General features: G+C 48.3%; 1 protein-coding gene across 2 annotated transcripts in view; it reads right to left on the reverse strand.

The window, feature by feature from the left end:
* The window catches only part of PSME4 (proteasome activator subunit 4), a 338013-nt gene that overhangs the window by 217460 nt on the left and 104224 nt on the right, over nt 1–16329 (reverse strand). For both annotated transcript variants that reach the window (XM_068233125.1, XM_068233124.1), the window contains exons 10-14: nt 11547–11812; nt 9360–9546; nt 5974–6063; nt 4453–4517; nt 143–293 (exon numbers count right to left, since the gene is read on the reverse strand). In XM_068233125.1, the coding sequence (XP_068089226.1) occupies nt 143–293; nt 4453–4517; nt 5974–6063; nt 9360–9546; nt 11547–11812 (759 nt within the window). The remainder of the gene's footprint in view (nt 1–142; nt 294–4452; nt 4518–5973; nt 6064–9359; nt 9547–11546; nt 11813–16329) is intronic.

Below are 16329 nucleotides of genomic sequence, written 5' to 3' on the forward strand. Positions count from 1 at the left end.
GGGCATCAAGGGGCCCACCTGCTAACCTCTCTCCACTTACGCTTACCAAAAACACCACAGGGGAGCCCCAAATCTACTACCTTCCTAGGGCCCCCCAACGGAATATAACAGAATACAAAGAAGTGACAAGGTGGCTTTATACCTTAAATATCTCTTTGGAACACTGAGTGAGGATTGTACTGAATGTTGAGGACAGGCCCAGCTCCACCAGACTCTCCAGATGCGTCATCTTCTCCGTCTCTGTCTCCTCCCGCGTCTGCTCCAGAGCGCTGCTCTCTATCAGAGCAAAACACCTGCCAAGAGACAACAGAGTGCCAGTTACTGCAGCGTGCGAGGCAGCATAGACCTCTACCCCCACCCCACCTAATATACCCCCGTCCCGGGGTCTGCTCCATCTGCTCCAGAGCGCTGCTCTCTATCAGGACAAAACACCTGCCGAGATCCAACAGAGAGTGCCAGTTACTGCACCGTGCGAGGCAGCATAGACCTCTACCCCCACCCCACCTAATATACCCCCGTCCCGGGGTCTGCTCCATCTGCTCCAGAGCGCTGCTCTCTATCAGGACAAAACACCTGCCGAGATCCAACAGAGAGTGCCAGTTACTGCACCGTGCGAGGCAGCATAGACCTCTACCCCCACCCCACCTAATATACCCCCGTCCTGGGGTCTGCTCCATCTGCTCCAGAGCGCTGCTCTCTATCAGGACAAAACACCTGCCAAGAGACAACAGAGAGTGCCAGTTACTGCACCGTGCAATGCAGTACAGACCTCTACCCCCACCCCACCTAATATACCCCCGCCCTGGGGTCTGCTCCATCTGCTCCATCGTGCTGCTCTCTATCAGGACAAAACACCTGCCAAGAGACAACAGAGAGTGCCAGTTACTGCACCGTGCAATGCAGTACAGACCTCTACCCCCACCCCACCTAATATACCCCCGCCCTGGGGTCTGCTCCATCTGCTCCATCGTGCTGCTCTCTATCAGGACAAAACACCTGCCAGGATCCAACAGAGAGTGCCAGTTACTGCTCCGTGCGAGGCAGCATAGACCTCTACCCCCACCCCACCTAATATGGGGTCTGCTTCATCTGCTCCAGAGCGCTGCTCTCTATCAGAGCAAAACACCTGCCAAGAGACAACAGAGTGTGCCAATTACTGCTCCGTGCGAGGCAGCATAGATCTCTACCCCCACCCCACCTAATATGGGGTCTGCTCCATCTGCTCCAGAGCGCTGCTCTCTATCAGAGCAAAACACCTGCCAAGAGACAACAGAGTGTGCCAGTTACTGCAGTGTGCGAGGCAGCATAGACCTCTACCCCCACCCCACCTAATATACCCCCGTCCTGGGGTCTGCTCCGTCTGCTCCAGAGCGCTGCTCTCTATCAGGACAAAACACCTGCTGAGATCCAACAGAGAGTGCCAGTTACTGCAGCGTGCGAGGCAGCATAGACCTCTACCCCCACCCCACCTAATATACCCCCGTCCCGGGGTCTGCTCCATCTGCTCCAGAGCGCTGCTCTCTATCAGGACAAAACACCTGCCAAGAGACAACAGAGTGCCAGTTACTGCTCCGTGCAATGCAGTACAGACCTCTACCCCCACCCCACCTAATATACTCCCCCCCTGGGGTCTGCTCCATCTGCTCCATCGTGCTGCTCTCTATCAGGACAAAACACCTGCCAAGAGACAACAGAGAGTGCCAGTTACTGCTCCGTGCAATGCAGTACAGACCTCTACCCCCACCCCACCTAATATACCCCCGTCCCGGGGTCTGCTCCATCTGCTCCATCGTGCTGCTCTCTATCAGGACAAAACACCTGCTGAGATCCAACAGAGAGTGCCAGTTACTGCACTGTGCGAGGCAACATAGACCTCTACCCCCACCCCACCTAATATACCCCCGCCCTGGGGTCTGCGTCCATCTGCTCCAGAGCGCTGCTCTCTATCAGGACAAAACACCTGCCAGGATCCAACAGAGAGTGCCAGTTACTGCTCCGTGCGAGGCAGCATAGACCTCTACCCCCACCCCACCTAATATACCCCCGCCCTGGGGTCTGCTCCATCTGCTCCAGAGCGCTGCTCTCTATCAGGTCAAAACACCTGCTGAGATCCAACAGAGAGTGCCAGTTACTGCACCGTGCGAGGCAGCATAGACCTCTACCCCCACCCCACCTAATATACTCCCGTCCCGGGGTCTGCTCCATCTGCTCCAGAGCGCTGCTCTCTATCAGGACAAAACACCTGCCAAGAGACAACAGAGTGTGCCAGTTACTGCTCCGTGCGAGGCAGCATAGATCTCTACCCCCACCCCACCTAATATACCCCCGCCCTGGGGTCTGCTCCATCTGCTCCAGAGCGCTGCTCTCTATCAGGGCAAAACACCTGCCGAGAGACAACAGAGTGTGCCAGTTACTGCTCCGTGCGAGGCAGCATAGATCTCTACCCCCACCCCACCTAATATGGGGTCTGCTTCATCTGCTCCAGAGCGCTGTTCTCTATCAGGGCAAAACACCTGCCAACACACAAGCCAAGATCCTGGAGGACTCATACAGAGAGAGTGCCAGTTACTGCTCCATGTGAGGCAACATAGAACTCTACCCCCACCCCACCTAATATACCCCCGTCCCGGGGTCTGCGTCCATCTGCCTGGGAATCCTCGCTAAAGCTCCTTATGAAAGGGGCTTCAGCACTAGGTTTTATATAAATCTCTGAGCGCATGTTTAAGCTGTTAAAAAAAAGCATTACTGGCCGATGTCTCTGCATTTGCCTTCCTTAGTGAGATGTCTCTGCATTTGCCTTCCTTAGTGGTGATGTCTCTGCATTTGCCTTCCTTAGTGGTGGTGGTGTCTCTGCATTTGCCTTCCTTAGTGGAGATGTCTCTGCATTTGCCTGCCTTAGTGGTGATGTCTCTGCATTTGCCTTCCTTAGTGGTGATGTCTCTGCATTTGCCTTCCTTAGTGAGAGGTCTCTGCATTTGCCTTCCTTAGTGGAGGTGGTCTCTGCATTTGCCTTCCTTAGTGGTGGTGTCTCTGCATTTCCCTTCCTTAGTGTCTTTGATGATGACTGTTGGCTCTCCTGAAATGTTTGTCCTGCTTCAAAATGTATTTTTACAGTGCTAGTTTAAAAATCAAGCAAATATATAAGGTGAGTAAGGGAAAAACACTGCACATTCCACTCATCACCTAGGCAGAAATAAAGGCAGAGAACTGATCTCCCCATCTGAAGAAAATACAGCCCTGGAGTACATGAAGTCCTATAGCCAGCTATTACTGTATGCTGAGTAGTTAGTGCTTTGTAACCTTTGCCTCAGCTGAAGTGTTCTGTTACCACTGAGTACAGCTTATACAAAGGAAATCAGATGGAGGCTGCCATATTCATTTCCTTTTACGTAATACCACTTGCATGGCAGTCCTGCTCATCATTCTGGCATCACAACCCTGTAACAAGCATGCAGCTGATCCAGTCACACTTCAGTCAGAAGCACCTGATCTGCTGCATGCTTGTTCAGGGTCTGGGACTATTATTTAACCACTTTACCGCCACGCGTACTCATTTCTCCGTCCCTTTTTCCATCCTTTAACCACCAGGGACGGAGAAATCCGTACTTTCCGCGCTCCCGCCGCTGCCCGCACTCCCGCTTGTAAACACGCCGCCGGCCACTCGCCTGGAGATCAATGAATGGGGAAATCCATTCCCGTTCGTTGATCTAAGCCCCGCAATGATCCGCTGCTTCTCCAATAAGCAGAGCGATCATTGTGTGAAAAAAAAAAAAATAAATAAAAAAAACACATTCCCAGCCTCCTAGTACTTCCTGCAAGCGTCCGGAATAAAATTAGTTTTACACAAAAAAATAACTCCTTACCTCCCACACTCCAATTTTTTTTTTTTTGTAATTAAAAAAAAAAAAAATTACAATTAAAAAAAAATACATAAATAGTTACCTTAGGGACTGAACTTTTTAAATATTTATGTCAAGAGGGTACAACACTGTTACTTTATAAACTGCGGGCTTGTAATTAGGGATGGACGCAAAACTGAAAAAAATGCACCTTTATTTCCATTTAAAATATTGGCACCAAACATTGATAGGGACATAATTTAAACGGTTTTATAACCGGGAAAAAAGGGGCAAATACATTTCATGGGTTTTACTTACAGTAGCATGCATTATTTAAAAACTAAAGGCTAAAACCTATAAAATAATACATTTTTTCCTATTTTCCCATTAAAACACATTTAGAATAAAATAATTCTTGGCATAATGTCCCACCTAAAGAAAGCCTAATTGGTGGCAAAAAAAAACAAGATATCGTTCATTTCATTGTGATAAGTAATGATAAAGTTATAGACGAATGAATGTAAGGAGTGCTGAAAGGTGAAAATTGCTCTGGTGGTCAAGGGGTAAAACCCCTCAGTTGTGAAGTGGTTAAAAAAAATGCCCTTCTGCTTACCTGTCCATAAACTGGAGCACAAAGTCTTCAAACTCCGCACTGGCCGAGCACAGCTCCCTCTCCACCTGCAAGAGACCCGTCACATTAGTAGTGTCACACACTGTCACACACTCAGCACTGGCCGAGCACAGCTCCCTCTCCACCTGCAAGAGACCCGTCACATTATTAGCATCACACTTCTCCATTCCCTCTGTACTGCTTTATAAGCCTGGTTTATCCTATCTAATGTTGCAGAAGCCATTACATGTTGCTTTTATCACAGCTTTACAATGATTGGAAAACTTCCCTCTTCATACAGGTTTACCATACATATTCCTGGATGGGTTAAACAATTATGGGAAAAGTGGCTTGGAATCAACCATGAGTATTCTATGTCCTTAAAGGATACCACAATCCAAGGGTTGTGGTAAAAATGATTGCAGCACTGTGTAGGTAGTCATCAGCACATACCAGCTGTTGCTCCTCCCCCCTCCGTCTTGTGCCGTTCTCATTGTATCCATCCCGGTGTTGGGCGACTTTCCTGAACTTTGCCCCGGACATAGTGTGCCCTGTGTGCACAGTATGTCCTTCCCTCTTCACTTCTGGCCGGCGCATAGTGCGAGGCTCAGAAGCACGCTGTCCCCTCTGTGCTGCGTGTGCGCTCTATTACACCAAGCGTCACATGACTAGCATGCTAATCATGTGACGCTAAGCATGCTAATCATGTGACGCTAAGCATGCTAATCATGTGACGCTAAGCATGCTAATCATGTGACGCTAAGCATGGTAATCATGTGACGCTAAGCATGCTAATCATGTGACGCTAAGCATGCTAATCATGTGACGCTAAGCATGCTAATCACGTGACGCTGAGCATGCTAATCACGTGACGCTAAGCATGCTAATCACGTGACGCTAAGCATGCTAATCACGTGACGCTAAGCATGCTAATCACGTGACGCTGAGCATGCTAATCACGTGACGCTAAGCATGCTAATCACGTGACGCTAAGCATGCTAATCACGTGACGCTAAGCATGCTAATCATGTGACGCTAAGCATGCTAATCATGTGACGCTAAGCATGCTAATCATGTGACGCTAAGCATGCTAATCATGTGACGCTAAGCATGCTAATCATGTGACGCTAAGCATGCTAATCATGTGACGCTAAGCATGCTAATCATGTGACGCTAAGCATGCTAATCATGTGACGCTAAGCATGCTAATCATGTGACGCTAAGCATGCTAATCATGTGACGCTTGGTGTAATGGAGCGCATACGCAGCACAGAGGGGACAGCGTGCTTCTGAGCCTCGCACTATGCGCCGGCCAGAAGTGAAGAGGGAAGGACATACTGCGCACACAGGGCACACTATGTCCGGGGCAAAGTTCAGGAAAGTCGCCGCACACAGGGGGCTGGTAGAAGCCCCAAGTAAGTTAAACTTTTATTCGAGTCGGGTTAGGTTCACTTTAAGGGGTAAAAACAGTGGAATGTGAACTGGATAAAGAGTACCTTCCTTTGCCACACAAAGCACACTTACCTCTGAAAGATCGTCTCTCTCTTGAAGTACAGATGAGCAATCAACTAAAGGCACCAAAGTGGAAAATGTTGCAATAAACTGGAATGTGATCTGTTAAGCACAAAGAAACAAGAGGATATGTCAGCAAAAGGAAAAACACATTGGAAAAAAAGTGAAAAAAAAAGATTTGTCCACACTGAGATAGAACCACAGTTTGCATAACAAAGATAGGGACACCAAGAGCCAAATCTAGTGTAGTATGTACTGGTGATATGGGATGAAGTGACTAGAGTAAATACAAATATACTCACAAAGCAGGGTTACCTCAAAGGCAACCACTGTAAAGCCCCATCTACACGATACGATTCTTTGTGCGATTCGATTACAATGGCAAATAGAAATGAATCAAATCCCAATCGGACATGTCAGATTTAAATCGGAGCGTAAATAGAATCGTAATCGAATCGCACAAAGAATTGTATCGTGTAGATGGGGCATAACAGCAGGTGGGGAGATTAGACCTGTCTCCACTCAGGAATAAGAAGTCGCTCTCCGTAGATCAGGAAAAAGGGGATAACACCCCTCCACCAAGGGTGGGCTTACAGCAATGTAACAGGGATACAGAGGCACCAGAAGAATAAAAATGTGTAACAAGTTTACAATTTGTGGAGGCCGTGGTGGACTTACCTCCTCCAAACAGACGCAAGATATGCCAACAAAGTTTAGCAGAACAAATTTATTTACATACTCCAGAGAAAATGCAACGTGTTTTGCAAGTATGACCCCGCTTCATCAGGCGATAGGCAGGAGTAGGTAAAGTGCAGGTCTGTAGCTGGGCCAATCGCCTCTGTCGCCTTGTGTCTGTTTGGAGGAGGTTAGTCCACCACTGCCTCCTCAAATTTTAAACTTTTTAATTCTTCTGTATTCCAGTTACACAGTTTGCACAAAGTGAATGAAAATTAACAGATGAGCAAAGAAGAGTCTGCAGACTTTGTAGTGATCAGTGTGGAGTAATGCCTGGTACACACCAAGCAATTTCCCATCAGATAGATATTTGCTGATCGATTTTCTGATCACTTCTATGCAAATCGATAAAAAAAAAAAAAAAAAAAGGATGGAAAATCAGATCGGACCTGTGGGAAATTATCTATTTGACCCGTCTATCTGATGGGAAATTGCATGGCTTGTACCAGGCTTTAGATACATATCAGGTTGTGCAGGTCTCTCAGCGCCGGTCAATGTTCCCTCTACAGAACAGTGGCCAGACCTGGCGGCTACTGACAGATCACTCTCTGCTCACAAACTGATGGGGTACTAAGGCTCATACACTTGCTCTCTGCTCACAAACTGATGGGGTACTAAGGCTCATACACTTGCTCTCTGCTCAGAAACTGATGGGGTACTAAGGCTCATACACATGCTCAACTGAAGTCTTTTAAATGTACAATTATCAAACAACTCCCCTTCCCCAGAGGCTCCCAGTGTCGTCCTCATCCCCACTGCCTGGGTCAAGACAGCACTCCCCGACCACTCTATAAACACAGCAAACCAAGTCCTGAGCTACAACCAGACAGACAGCACTCCCCAACCACTCTATAAACACAGCAGAGCGAGTGCGGAGCTACAACCAGACAGACAGCACTCCCCAACCACTCTATAAATACAGCAGACTAAGACCGAAGCTACAACCAGACAGACAGTTCTCCCCAACCACTCTATAAATACAGCAGACTAAGACCGAAGCTACAACCAGACAGACAGTACTCCCCAACCACTCTATAAAAACAGCAAACCAAGACCGGAGCTACAACCAGAAAGACAGCACTCCCCAACCACTCTATAAACACAGCAGACTAAGACCGAAGCTACAACCAGACAGAGAACTTCCAACCACTCTATAAAAACAGCAGACTAAGACCGGAGCTACAACCAGACAGACAGAACTCCCAACCACTCTATAAAAACATCAGACCAAGACTGGAGCTACAACCAGACAGTACTCCCCCCGACCACTCTATAAAAACAGCAAACCAAGTCCGGACCTACAACTAGACAGACAGCACTCCCCAACCACTCTATAAACACAGCAAACCAAGACCGGAGCTACATCCAGACAGACAGCACTCCCCAACCGCTCTATAAACACAGCAGACCAAGATCTGAGTTACAACCAGACAGACATCACTCCCCAACCACTCTATAAACACAGCAGAGCAAGTCCAGAACTACAACCAGACAGACTGCACTCCCCAACCACTCTATAAACACAGCAGAGCGAGTCCTGAGCTACAACCAGACAGACTGCACTCCCCAACCACTCTATAAACACAGCAGAGCAAGTCCGGAGCTACAACCAGACAGACAGAACTCCCCAACCACTCTATAAACACAGCAGAGCAAGTCCGGAGCTACAACCAGACAGACTGCACTCCCCAACCACTCTATAAACACAGCAGAGCAAGTCCGGAGCTACAACCAGACAGACTGCACTCCCCAACCACTCTATAAACACAGCAGAGCAAGTCCGGAGCTACAACCAGACAGACAGCACTCCCCATCCACTCTATAAACACAGCAGAGCGAGTCCAGAGCTACAACCAGACAGACTGCACTCCCCATCCACTCTATAAACACAGCAGAGCGAGTCCAGAGCTACAACCAGACAGACTGCACTCCCCAACCACTCTATAAACACAGCAGAGCGAGTCCAGAGTTACAACCAGACAGACATCACTCCCCAACCACTCTATAAACACAGCAGAGCGAGTCCTGAGCTACATCCAGACAGACAGTTCTCCCCAACCACTCTATAAACACAGCAGAGCGAGTCCGGAGCTACATCCAGACAGACAGTTCTCACCAACCACTCTATAAAAACAGCAGAGCAAGACCGGAGCTACAACCAGACAGACAGAACTCCCCAACCACTCTATAAAAACATCAGACCAAGACTGGAGCTACAACCAGACAGTACTCCCCCCGACCACTCTATAAAAACTGCAAACCAAGACCGGAGCTACAACCAGAAAGACAGTACTCCCCAACCACTCTATAAAAACATCAGACCAAGATCTGAGTTACAACCAGACAGACAGCACTCCCCAACCACTCTATAAACACAGCAGAGCGAGTCCAGAGCTACAACCAGACAGACATCACTCCCCAACCACTCTATAAACACAGCAGAGCAAGTCCTCAGCTACAACCAGACAGACCGCACTCCTCAACCACTCTATAAACACAGCAGACCAAGTCCGGAGCTACAACCAGACAGACAGTACTCACCAACCACTCTATAAACACAGCAGAGCGAGTCCGGAGCTACAACCAGACAGACAGTTCTCCCCAACCACTCTATAAAAACATCAGACCAAGTCCGGAGCTACATCCAGACAGTGGGTACTCACCATGCATTTACTAAAGTCATTGGGATCCACGCCAGGGAGAGCTCTCATCAGAAGAGGTAGCATGTGTGTTGGGCCTTCTGGGAACCACCTGCCACCAGTGACCAGACTTCGTGCCACCCCGATGACACAGCTTAGAGTTGCTGTAAGCTGGTGAGGCTCAGTCAGAGTTTCCAAAGCTGGATATGTTCTGAATAGGATGGAAACAATCAGCAAAGAGCTTATATAAGAAATTGTGCTATGAAGTAACACTGAAATAAAATGATGTGCCCTGGAAACATGGCCGTGAGTAAACTGGTTTCTCCCAAAACTTGCCTTAGGCCAGGCGCCCAGTAGAGCGATCCGGAGATCACTGAAGATTATCCAAAAAGGAGAAGTACAGCAAAATTTTCAGCGATTCCCATACAGATCGAGAAAAGGCCCAAGTATAGTGGTCACTCCAAGTATGGTAAATTGCCCAACCGCTGCCGGCATCGCTATTGTGATACGGTTCCCTTAGTGCAGCTCTTTGATGAGCTGCATAATTGCCGCTAGGGGGCTGTAGCTGTTCAGAGGTGCTTTAAAGCCAGGGCTGCGGAGTCGGAGTAATTTTGGGTACCTGGAGTCAGAGGTTTCAATAAACTGAGTTGTCGGAGTCAAATGATTTTTTTTTTAACCAAATCCATAGCCTTTGTAAAAATTAGACTAAGGAGTTGGAGTAATTTGGGGTATCTGGAGTTGGAGGTTTCATAAACTGAGGAGTCGGATAATTTTTGTAGTGACTCCACAGCCCTGTTTACATATTTCACAGGAAAAAGCGTAATACTTTAATCATGTCACCATGGTTTCCCCCGATTGTGAGGAACTGTAATGCTGACAACAGATGAACACTTTGTATTGTAAATGATGCTTCTGCCCAGACATGGCTGCTCTGGATGTCCTGCAAGAGCTGTTAGTGAGCTTCAGGATAGAAGGACCGTCCCTCCTGCAGCCAACCGAGTTCCATTACAGCGCAGAGATGCTAAAGGTTTCATCTTCTGTCAACAAATGCTATCCCCTTATAAGACCGTACGACGTTACATACTTGGGTAACCTTTATCTGCACAAAGGTAGAACGCGAGTATATTAACAAAGTAAGTACAAATAGGTGGCAACTCGCATGCTCTATATAGATGCATATTTTACGATTTCCTGGCCATAATCACCATAGCTTCAGAAATCTAACAGGACATCTGATCATGGATTGATTTTCCTACAGCAAGCCTGAAGAGAAAATACACGTATGAGATCATTGTAGGTGTAGCTCTAATGGTGAACAGAACTTCCCTGGAGTCGAAAATTCTTGTTTTTAAGGGGTTCTGTGCGGGAGTTTTGAAAACAAAAACCGACACTTACCTGGGGCTTCTACCGGCCCCCTGCAGCTGTCATGTGCCCGCGCCGTCCTCTACGATCCGCTGTCACCGGTCAATTATTCGTCTAACTAGACTAACATAACTGCGGCCGTACGAGTCCTAGCTCCTGCCTCCGGGAGCTTACTGCGCAGACGCAGTGTCATACGCAAGCGAGAAGCTAGGACACATGCAGCCACAGTTGTATTCGTCTTGTTAGACGGATAATTGAATGGTGACGGCGGCGAAGAATGGCGGATGGTTGAGGACGACGCGGGCACATGACAGCTGCGGGGGGCTGGTGGAAGCCCCAGGTAAGTGTCAGTTTTTGTTTTCAAACCCCCCACAGAACCCCTTTAATTCTGAATCATGGACAGCAGCCGTGTCACTGTGATGTAAAATCTGGTTCATTCAGCTGCCAAGAAAGAGAAATAAGGAGCTTTTATGTGTGTTATCAGGAAAGTTCAGCCAGATACAAGTGTTTTGGCTTCTCATTACTTTTTAGGAGGGCTGCTGCCTTCACTGCCTCATCTACACAGGCAAAGCATTAATTAACACATGCAATGAATGAAAAATGTATATAGGATTGGTACAATAGGTTTATTTGATCATGGCACGCTTTAGTTTACAGCTGCTGGATAGCAGTGGGTGGAGTCATCCTTCAGTAAAGCTTGGCTGTCGTGTAACTGCTAAGAAGTGAGGTTCACACTCTAGAAGCTGTTCTTATGGTATAAAGCACATGGAAGTAATGCTAAGGCATAAAAGCTTTACATGCGGACCAGCCAGTGAAAATGAAGGAAGTGAAAGAGAAAGGATTGCTCACCTTTCCAGTACTGGCGGGATAACTAGCTCCGGACGCATGAGAGCCAGATTCTGCAGGGCCTGAGCTGCCTCCAGGCTTCCCGTCTTGCTGAACATGGCCAACAAGACCGGCTGGATGATGCTTTGCACAAAGTCCGTCACATCCTGGTCACTCAGCTTGTGGCTGTCAGGCACGGGGGTCAGCCATGACGGCTTCTTATATCGTTCTCTGTGCAGCCTCCGTACAACAAAGCATGGCAGCCTCTGCAGCAGTTTCATCAGCTTAGACTGTCGGAATAAAGAGAACCGTGTGAGCAAATAACAGTCACAACTAGGATCAGACACAACAGTTATATCATTCGTCTTTCTGTTCTGACAACTTCAAAGCCTTCTCATCAATTCCAAGGTGCGGTCATCCCATCAATCTAATGACAGAGCAACAACCCCTCTCCAGCCCTCCACTCCTCCAGCATGGTGAAAACCTTCTCACCAATGCCTTCCAACGCGCGGTCATCCCATCAATCTAATGACAGAGCAACAACCCCTCTCCAGCCCTCCTCTCCTCCAGCATAATGAAAACCATCTCACCAATGTCTTCCAAGGCATGGTCATTCCACCAATCTAATGATTGTGAGAGGAACAACCCCTCTACCGCCCTCCTCTCCTCCAGCATGGTGAAAACCTTCCCACCAATACCTTCCAAGGCGTGGTCATCCCATCAAGCTAGTGATTGTGAGAGGAACAACCCCTCTCCAGCCCACCTCTCCTCCAGCATGGTGATAACCTTCTCACTAATGCCTTCCAAGGCGTGGTCATTCCACCAATCTAATGATTGTGAGAGGAACAACCCCTCTACCGCCCTCCTCTCCTCCAGCATGGTGAAAACCTTCCCACCAATGTCTTCCAATGTGTGGTCATCCCATCAAGCTAGTGATTGTGAAAGGAACTAATGATTGTGAGAGCAACACCCCCTCTCCAGCCCCCCTCTCCTCCAGCATGGTGATAACCTTCTCACTAATGCCTTCCAATGTGTGGTCATCCCATCAATCTAGTGATTGTGGGAGCAACAATTCCTCTCCAGCATGGTGATAACCTTCTCACTAATGCCTTCCAAGGCGTGGTCATCCCACCAATCTAATGATTGTGAAAGGAACTAATGATTGTGAGAGCAACACCCCCTCTCCAGCCCTCCTCTCCTCCGGCATGGTGATAACCTTCTCACTAATGCCTTCCAAGGCGTGGTCATCCCACCAATCTAATGATTGTGAGAGGAACTAATTATTGTGAGAGCAACAACCCCTTTCCAGCCCTCCTCCGTCTTCTGACAGCCCCGACGTTACTCACTGAGCGCCACTATAGACTGATTCCCATTATAGTCTATGGTGGCGCCAGCTGCACCCAAATCTAGCAGTGCCGAAAAGCACTGCTCTGGCCTCCAGCCCCCCTCTCCTCCAGCATGGTGAAAACCTGCTCACCAATGCCTTCCAAGGTGCGGTCATCCCATCAATCTAATGATTGTGAAAGGAACTAATGATTGTGAGAGCAGCAACCCCTCTCCAGCCCTCCTCTCCTCCAGCATGGTGAAAACCTATCCCACCAATGCCTTCCAAGGTGTGGTCATCCCACCAATCTAATGATTGTGAGAGCAGCAACCCCTCTACCGCCCTCCTCTCCTCCAGCATGGTGAAAACCTTCCCACCAATGCCTTCCAAGGCGTGGTCATCCCACCAATCTAATGATTGTGAAAGGAACTAATGATTGTGAGAGCAACAACCCCTCTCCAGCCCTCCTCTCCTCCGGCATGGTGAAAACCTATCCCACCAATGCCTTCCAAGGCGTGGTCATCCCACCAATCTAATGATTGTGAGAGCAGCAACCCCTCTCCAGCCCTCCTCTCCTCCAGCATGGTGAAAACCTATCCCACCAATGCCTTCCAAGGCGTGGTCATCCCACCAATCTAATGATTGTGAGAGCAGCAACCCCTCTACCGCCCTCCTCTCCTCCAGCATGGTGAAAACCTTCCCACCAATGCCTTCCAAGGCGTGGTCATCCCACCAATCTAATGATTGTGAAAGGAACTAATGATTGTGAGAGCAACAACCCCTCTCCAGCCCTCCTCTCCTCCGGCATGGTGAAAAGCTTCTCACTAATGCCTTCCAAGGTGTGGTCATCCCACCAATCCAATGATTGTGAGAGGAACAACCCCTCTACCGCCTTCCTCTCCTCCAGCATAATGAAAACCATCTCACCAATGCCTTCCAATGTGTGGTCATCCCATCAAGTTAGTGATTGTGAGAGCAGCAACCCCTCTACCGCCCTCCTCTCCTCCAAGCATGGTGACAACCTTCTCACCAATGCCTTCCAAGGTGTGGTCATCCCATCAAGCTAGTGATTGTGAGAGCAACAACTCCTCCTCTCCTCCAGCCTGGTGAAAAGCTTCTCACCAATGACTTCCAAGGTGTGGTCATCCCACCAATTTAATGACTGAGAGCAACAACCCCTCTCCAGGAGTACATTTGAAATTGGCGTTGGTAGACTTGGGCGCAGGATACAGCCGGAATATGGCTTATCCTGTTTATGCACAAGTCCCGGCCATGTTAATTACTATTCCCCCTCCAGGTCGCCATGGATGGTGGGGAATGTTATAATTCGGCTTCCAGCGATTGCTGGAGGCCGAATTATTGTGATTTTTAAGCAACCTCGGCTCCGTCTTCTGACAGCCCCGACGTTACTCACTGAGCGCCACTATAGACTGATTCCCATTATAGTCTATGGTGGTGCCAGCTGCACCCAAATCTAGCAGTGCCGAAAAGCACTGCTCCGGCCTCCAGCCCTCCTCTCCTCCAGCATGGTGAAAACCTGCTCACCAATGCCTTCCAAGGTGCGGTCATCCCATCAAGCTAGTGATTGTGAGAGCAACAACTCCTCCTCTCCTCCAGCCTGGTGAAAAGCTTCCCACCAATGACTTCCAAGGTGTGGTCATCCCACCAATCTAGTGATTGTGAGAGGATTGTGATAGCAACAACCCCTTCTCCAGCCCCCCTCTCCTCCAGCATGGTGATAACCTTCTCACTAATGCCTTCCAAGGCGTGGTCATCCCACCAATCTAATGATTGTGAGAGGAACTAATTATTGTGAGAGCAACAACCCCTTTCCAGCCCTCCTCCGTCTTCTGACAGCCCCGACGTTACTCACTGAGCGCCACTATAGACTGATTCCCATTATAGTCTATGGTGGCGCCAGCTGCACCCAAATCTAGCAGTGCCGAAAAGCACTGCTCCGGCCTCCAGCCCTCCTCTCCTCCAGCATGGTGAAAACCTGCTCACCAATGCCTTCCAAGGTGCGGTCATCCCATCAATCTAATGATTGTGAAAGGAACTAATGATTGTGAGAGCAGCAACCCCTCTCCAGCATGGTGAAAATCGCAGCCAAAAATATGGTATTTGCATTAAACTGTGAATTCATTCTCCAGGCACTTTATACAATTGAAGCATTTGGTCACTGCCTTGCATGTCACCTTGTCATGTGACTGAAGCCTCTTTTGGAAGGCATCGGAGTCATGTGGTATGCAACGTGCCATGCAAGGCAGTGACCTCTTTCTGACCGTGTCCACTTGCTTAGTGCTGAACAGTGTCCGTCGGGAATATCCGGGTCTTCCGAATCGGCTATGCCCAACTCCAACACTGGACAGAGCCCAAGCCTGGACAGACTGCTTCCTGTATCACAGTATATACACGACACACTGCTAATCTCAGTACTCACCTATCCCAGCAGGCCAGATCACATGCCTGGACAGACTCTGCTTCCTGTATCACAGTATATACACGACACACTGCTAATCTCAGTACTCACCTATCCCAGCAGGCGGGATCACATGCCTGGCAGTGCGGAGAGACTCTGCTTCCTGTATCACAGGATATATCTGAGTACTCACCTATCCCAGCAGGCCAGATCACATGCCTGGACAGACTCTGCTTCCTGTATCAGAGTATATACAGTGGAGGAAATAATTATTTGACCCCTCACTGATTTTGTAAGTTTGTCCAATGACAAAGAAATGAAAAGTCTCAGAACAGTATCATTTCAATGGTAGGTTTATTTTAACAGTGGCAGATAGCACATCAAAAGGAAAATCGAAAAAATAACCTTAAATAAAAGATAGCAACTGATTTGCATTTCATTGAGTGAAATAAGTTTTTGAACCCTCTAACAATAAAAGACTTAATACTTAGTGGAAAAACCCTTGTTTGCAAGCACAGAGGTCAAACGTTTCTTGTAATTGATGACCAAGTTTGCACACATTTTAGGAGGAATGTTGGTCCACTCCTCTTTGCAGATCATCTCTAAATCCCTAAGGTTTCGAGGCTGTCTCTGTGCAACTCTGAGCTTGAGCTCCCTCCATAGGTTTTCTATTGGATTAAGGTCCGGAGACTGACTAGGCCACTCCATGACCTTAATGTGCTTCTTCTTGAGCCACTCCTTTGTTGCCTTTGCTATATGTTTTGGGTCATTGTCGTGCTGGAACACCCATCCACGACCCATTTTCAGTTTCCTGGCAGAGGGAAGGAGGTTGTTGTTCAGGATTTCACGATACATGGCTCCGTCCATTTTCCCGTTAATGCGATTAAGTTGTCCTGTGCCCTTAGCAGAAAAACACCCCCAAAGCAAAATGTTTCCACCCCCATGCTTGACGGTGGGGACGGTGTTTTGGGGGTCATAGGCAGCATTTTTCTTCCTCCAAACACAGCGAGTTGAGTTAATGCCAAAGAGCTCTATTTTGGTCTCATCAGACCACAGCACCTTCT

The sequence above is a fragment of the Hyperolius riggenbachi genome, chromosome 4 (assembly GCF_040937935.1).
Source record: "Hyperolius riggenbachi isolate aHypRig1 chromosome 4, aHypRig1.pri, whole genome shotgun sequence".
Taxonomy (NCBI): Eukaryota; Metazoa; Chordata; class Amphibia; order Anura; family Hyperoliidae; genus Hyperolius; species Hyperolius riggenbachi.